This window comes from Trichoplusia ni, chromosome 24 (genome assembly GCF_003590095.1).
Source record: "Trichoplusia ni isolate ovarian cell line Hi5 chromosome 24, tn1, whole genome shotgun sequence".
NCBI classification, from domain to species: domain Eukaryota; kingdom Metazoa; phylum Arthropoda; class Insecta; order Lepidoptera; family Noctuidae; genus Trichoplusia; species Trichoplusia ni.
The window spans coordinates 1,716,732-1,722,731 of record NC_039501.1 but is presented as its reverse complement, the minus strand read 5'-3'; the positions used below and the strand labels follow the sequence as shown (position 1 = coordinate 1,722,731).

Sequence of the window (6,000 nt, the reverse complement as noted above, 5' to 3'; positions counted from 1 at the left end):
TTTTTTTAGTTCTTATTTGTAAAATCGAATCGGTTTCGATCTTTTAATATTACTAGTATTGTAAACGCGAATGTTTGTAAGTATGGATGGATGTTTGGTACCCTGAAAACTACTGAACCGAATTGGGCAAAATTTGGTTCATACTATAGATAGTTTATAACATGGATTAAGACATAGGATAGTTTCGTTCCGATTTTGCTTCCGTGGGATCATTTGCTAGTGCTAGTGCCTATTATATGAAAATGATGAACTTAATAAATGCAATTAAAACAAAACGTAATGATGAAATTAATAAATAAATAAATAAAAAATGTATTACGTACCTGTATCTTCTTCTTGAGAGCTCAATTTAAATAATGTAGAGTCTATAGATTCCTCTCAGGTGTGAAAATGAACTGGGTACCTAGTAAATGGTTTACTTCATACTCGTTATAAGGTATTAAAATAAATATTTACTTAATGTTTTATTCATTTTATTGTTCACGTAGACCTTTATAACCTGCCACCTCTATGCATTCTATACCCTATAGTTCGCCTATATACAGCTGCACATCAGTAATTAGGAGCGAGTGTTCGATCTGCGATTATCTGTGGTTACGTCACCGCTGCGCCCGCGCCGGCTACGTAGAAAGTAAATTTAGGGTTGTCTACTTTATGTTATCTTTTAACAATTTTTATTTTAGATGTTAACATTTTTATTCTTAGCACAATGTCTTAGTAAGAATCTATTATTCAACTTCTCAATTAATAATTTATTAACATTTAAATGCCCTGATAAGTGATATCCTAGGCTTCAAGTCCTGGCTCTCTTTTCAAGTAAGTGGTTACTTAATATGCCAATTACGGTAATCTATATTGTAGAACCCGGCTTCTGGACAGTCCTAGATAGGTCCTGTTAATGGTAGTGAGTACCTTAACATGCCTATAACCAAATAGGTGAATAAACTTTGGATACAAACATAAAATCTTTTCTTAGTCTAATATAAATTACACTAACTCAGGATGTATTCGGTTATTTCACACTCGACTTCAACTACTTTGATCTATATAAAAAAAATCCTATACTAAGACAGACTATTGAGATCTACAAATTAACATGATCTCCTTTTCATAAATGTTTAATATTCGGCATAGTGACAGCCCTAGAAATATGGCGCCAACGCGTGCGACGACAATTAAGATTCCTGTCCACTATTTATTTTAGAATTCCGAACTTATTTCCTGCCTGCATTCCGACTAGTTTGACAATTGACTAAAAACTTTTTACATTCAAATCAAGTGATTTTCGCGGTTTGTGATGTAACACGCATTGTTTATTAAAGTGCTGCTGAAAGAGTTAGGTAACACCTATTGTGTGTTTATCTGAATCACTTTAGAATATCTGCCCATTGTTAGAATGTTTTTAGTTCTATTTAACTAGACAGATAAATGAAAAAATGTCTAAACGTGTTGCTAACGAGACATGAATTTGTTTTATCTAAAAATCAACCATTTGGCTGGCAGCATAATTATTAATTAAGCTTTTAAATCGTCGTTAAGCCTATTTACCTATTAGCCAGACCTAGTTTAAACACTAAGGATTTTAACCTAAGCTACAAAATACTTTTTATAGTTATTAACATTGCTATCAAGTTATTTAAAAGTTTAATTTATTTAATATTCAAGTTGCCTCATGTCACCATTTATAAAAATAATTTAAATATTATTCCGTGCAAGGGTCCGAAATATATAAACTTCAAAAAATATTAATTAAGGATTGCTGTAAAAATTCAACTGAAACCCTTACTTTTTTCTCTTGCTTGAAAACCCCGTCCGCCATGCTTCTACGTCACCAATATTGTAAACAACATAATGTCAAACGCTAGTTTCAGGTTATTCGTGGTCTTTCATTTAAACGCCTTGATAATTATTTATTTCACGTAAAAATACACAGAAATACACTGCAGTTCCACTGGACAGAGTTTCGGGATCTCTTTTAACCAGGTGTTTCGCATATTCTCATCAGTGGGTACTTTAATCCACAACTTTTCTGGGTTCTGTATTGATGTATTCTTACATTCCCGCACGATACAATAGTGGTAATTACTATATTTATCATGTAATCCTTTCGAAGATATAGTTTTGAATTCCGATAAAATGGTTATGACAGTCACGCGTAGTGTTTACAAGAATAGTCACGTCACGGCACAGATAATTAATAGACAATCATGGCGGACGGCGTTTTTGACAGCATAGCGAAAATAAATTTTAAAATTCAAAATATATTAGGATAGGTGCTTCAGAAAAATTTAATATGGTTTTTATGGTGTTATATAATCGTAATGAACCGTTCTATCAAATAATAAAAATAGTGGCAACTAGCCTATTGGCACCGACACTGGCTGCTGAGCCTGCTTGCCCTTTCAACTTCTCGAAGAGCAGTCTAGTTTCTGCATCTATTTGTATGGATGCAGTTAGGTCGAAAAGGCGTTTTTATGTTTAGTTTTACCCTCTGACATCTGTTGTTTTTGGACGTTATATTAATTAAGTTTAATAACTTAATCGATTTAATCGAAGTCTAACTTTAAACGAAGACGTATCAAAACGTTTTCAATCATTGACACTTTTGACACATTTTATGTTGACAGTGACAGACGAACCGAGTATCGTCGCAAAAACACGAAAGAAAAATCTATATTTCCGATAATTTTACCGAATTATTATGATAGCGTAGTTTGAATTACCTGAATATAAGATGGATACGTCTACCGCTGCTAAGAAAATTGGCAATCTCGCCCCAAATGTCGCTGTAAATGCTGTTTTGTTACCAAGTCAAGAACTACCTGCAGAAACACCTATAGTGTCAGGTTACGACTGGGAAAATGGGACTGACTTCAATAAAATACTCGAAAGTTACACCCGATCAGGCTTCCAAGCCACCAGCTTCGGAAACGCCGTTCAAGAAATCAACAAAATGCTAAAATGTCGCTCCGTACCATTGACCGAAGAAAACAGTGACCATTACGAAGAAGACGTATTTATTAAGAAGAAAAATAACTGCACTATATTCTTGGGATACACGTCTAACATGATTTCGTCAGGTTTACGCGATACAATACGATTTTTGGTGAAAAATAAGCTTGTGGACTGTGTAGTAACTACAGCGGGTGGTGTTGAAGAAGATTTTATCAAATGTCTCGCGCCCACGTATGTCGGCGACTTCAATTTAAGCGGGAAAATGCTCAGAACGCGAGGCATAAACAGAATCGGTAATTTACTAGTCCCTAATGACAATTACTGCAAATTTGAAGAATGGGTAACCCCAGTTCTTGATGAAATGCTTGAGGAGCAGATTCAAAATGGTACAGTATGGACTCCATCAAGAATAATCGCTAAATTAGGCGAGAAAATCAACGATGAGAGCTCTGTGTGCTACTGGGCTTGGAGAAACAACATCCCGATCTACAGTCCTGCTTTAACGGACGGCTCACTGGGCGACATGATGTACTTCCACTCATACAAGCGGCCAGGACTTATCATAGACATATTAAGTGATCTAAGGAGGCTGAATACCATGGCAGTCAAAGCCAATAATACAGGGATGATAATATTAGGCGGTGGGGTCATAAAACACCACATTTGTAATGCGAATTTAATGAGGAATGGTGCTGATTTCGCGGTTTATATAAACACGGCTAGTGAGTTTGATGGGAGCGATGCTGGAGCGAGGCCAGATGAAGCAGTCTCCTGGGGCAAGATCAGACCAAACGCAACACCAGTCAAGCTGTATGCGGATGCTACGTTGGTGTTCCCACTCATTGTAGGACAAACATTTGCAAAGCATCATTTTAGTAATAAAAAGAATGTTTAATTATTATCCTCTTTAATTAAAACCTTTATGTAACTCTTAAGACCTGATGTATACTAATATAAAAAGCTGTAGAATTTATTTGTTCGTTTGAATGTGTTAGTCGCAGTCTCTAATCCGTAGTCAATTACTGGTCCGAAAAATCAAAATTATTGGTTAAAATAAATTTTCAGCCTTAGATAGACCCTTTTGACTGAAACGTACATACTTTAATAGGAGCATAGCAATAATGACAAAAACGGGGAGAAGATGCCTGACTCCTATATTAATAAATTGTTATAATTACGCGAGCGATGTCGCGCGCAACAGCTAGTGGATATAAAAATAAAGAAAACAATCTTGTTTAATAATGGAATTTTCTAGTTGTACAATAATTTAAGCATCATAACACAGAAAGTGTTTTATCTTTAATAAGATCTATACTGATAAGACTTCAATAGCTATTAAATGTTTGTTAACGATAGTATTAAACAAAGAAAGTTATATCTAACCCATCTACAAAAACGCACTCAAGCGGTAGGATGGATAAACTAATCGAAGAGACGCCACCTGTTGTCGAGTAGTTGAACTAAATTAAAGTGCTGACATCTATGTAAATGAATGATTATTAGAAGAGAAGAAATGTTAGGTTTATGAAATATGTTTGTTGTATTAATTCGTTATATTAAACTTTTAAATTTTCTTACGAACGAATTGTAGAAGTTAACTGCACCAGTTTAAGAGTTATTTATTACATAAATTAAATAAGCTTCAAAGCAAAATGGTGTGAATGAACTGTCAAATGTACCGTGAAGTTAGCTACTGTCTGGACTGCTTAAATTGCATTAGTGTGCGTCGGTGAACAGCTTTTGTATGAACGTGTGCTGTCTGTGAAAACGGCTTTGAAGCTCCGAGTTCGTTTGTTCAACTTTATTCATCGTATTCGTCGCCGCCGCTCGGCCGGTCGTGCTTCTTGCTTATTGTTTACATCCACATTTTCACAACTTAACATGCCTGTTTAACATAATTTAAACAAAAAATGGACGTGTATAACTTGAAAAACGAATCCTACTAATAAGTGTGACAATTTTATGTGATGAAGTGCTGTAAAATGTGCTCCAAGCGATCGTTCTTGCTGGTTATGCTCCTTCTATCCGGTAAGTCGCATCCTTTGAGCCCTTTGGTGGGCTATTTATAGGTCCTTACGGTCATTCCGTGCAGATATTAATGGGAATTTGTTAGAATACATAATTTGTTGCACGTTTCCGTGGAAGCCGACACGCTTTGATGTTGACAGTGTGCGGACGTTCTGAGAATGCCTTTGCCTGCTGCGTTTGATGTTATTATGAACAGTAAGACGCGTGTTTTTATGACTCGTTTTGAATTTAGAATGTCGATTGTTTTAATTTTATTGCCTTCTAGCAAGTTTAAAGAACGAAGGGCTTTCGGTTTAATCTTTAAAATGTATTCGAATTAGAAATTTCAACATATTTATAACATTACTCTTGAGATATATCTCGTGAACCGCACAGTACGCACACACATATTTATTTCGAAAAAATCAGCACTTCAAGTAAGGATGAACTGAATAGTAATAAACCACTGCATAAAAAAACCAAAACACTTATCTATGACAGCTAAAGAAATTAAAGCCAAAGTTTAGCCATTTTCAAACACAGAAATGTTGTTGTATTTCTTCACTTATTACTTTATTAGTAATAAATAAACTGTCCTTCATTCTTGTAAGATTACAGATAAGCCACATTTTTCCACACAATCAACAGACAGCCAGTTACTGTGTGTTATGATTGTTTAACATAAACACTAAACATTGACCCATTCACTGGAACAGAGTATTTTGCAATTTCTACAAAGAATTTTATCAACCTTTGAACAATCATACTTATTTTTATTAAACAAGTATTTGTGTGATTAATCTGGGATTCTATAAATCCTTTTTAGCCGTTTTGCATTCTGCCTTAGGCATAGATTGTTATAGAGTTATTTTAAAAACTCATGTAAACAGCTAAGTTTAGATACAATAGGAATCTAATGAATTTTTGTTTTATCAATACCATGGTTTTAGTATGTATAATTAGATAAAGAGATATAAAGATACGTAGTAGATCTATGTTTATAGACGTACCTATATTATAACAATTACTTTCACTACA

The 6,000-nt window shown here is 34.6% G+C and overlaps 2 protein-coding genes across 2 annotated transcripts in view; both read left to right on the top strand.

The window, feature by feature from the left end:
* Window positions 1-2,603: 2,603 nt before the first annotated feature.
* Window positions 2,604-3,854, top strand: LOC113505198 (probable deoxyhypusine synthase). Its single transcript, XM_026887790.1, has one exon. The coding sequence runs from the start codon at window positions 2,735-2,737 to the stop codon at window positions 3,848-3,850; it is 1,116 nt and encodes a 371-aa protein (XP_026743591.1). The 5' UTR covers window positions 2,604-2,734; the 3' UTR covers window positions 3,851-3,854.
* A 79-nt stretch (window positions 3,855-3,933) lies between these two features.
* LOC113505048 (tyrosine-protein kinase-like otk) overlaps window positions 3,934-6,000 on the top strand; it is a 42,913-nt gene continuing 40,846 nt past the window's right edge. Inside the window, exon 1 of the mRNA XM_026887555.1 lies at window positions 3,934-4,983. Within this exon, the coding sequence (XP_026743356.1) occupies window positions 4,923-4,983 (61 nt within the window). The 5' untranslated portion in view covers window positions 3,934-4,922. The remainder of the gene's footprint in view (window positions 4,984-6,000) is intronic.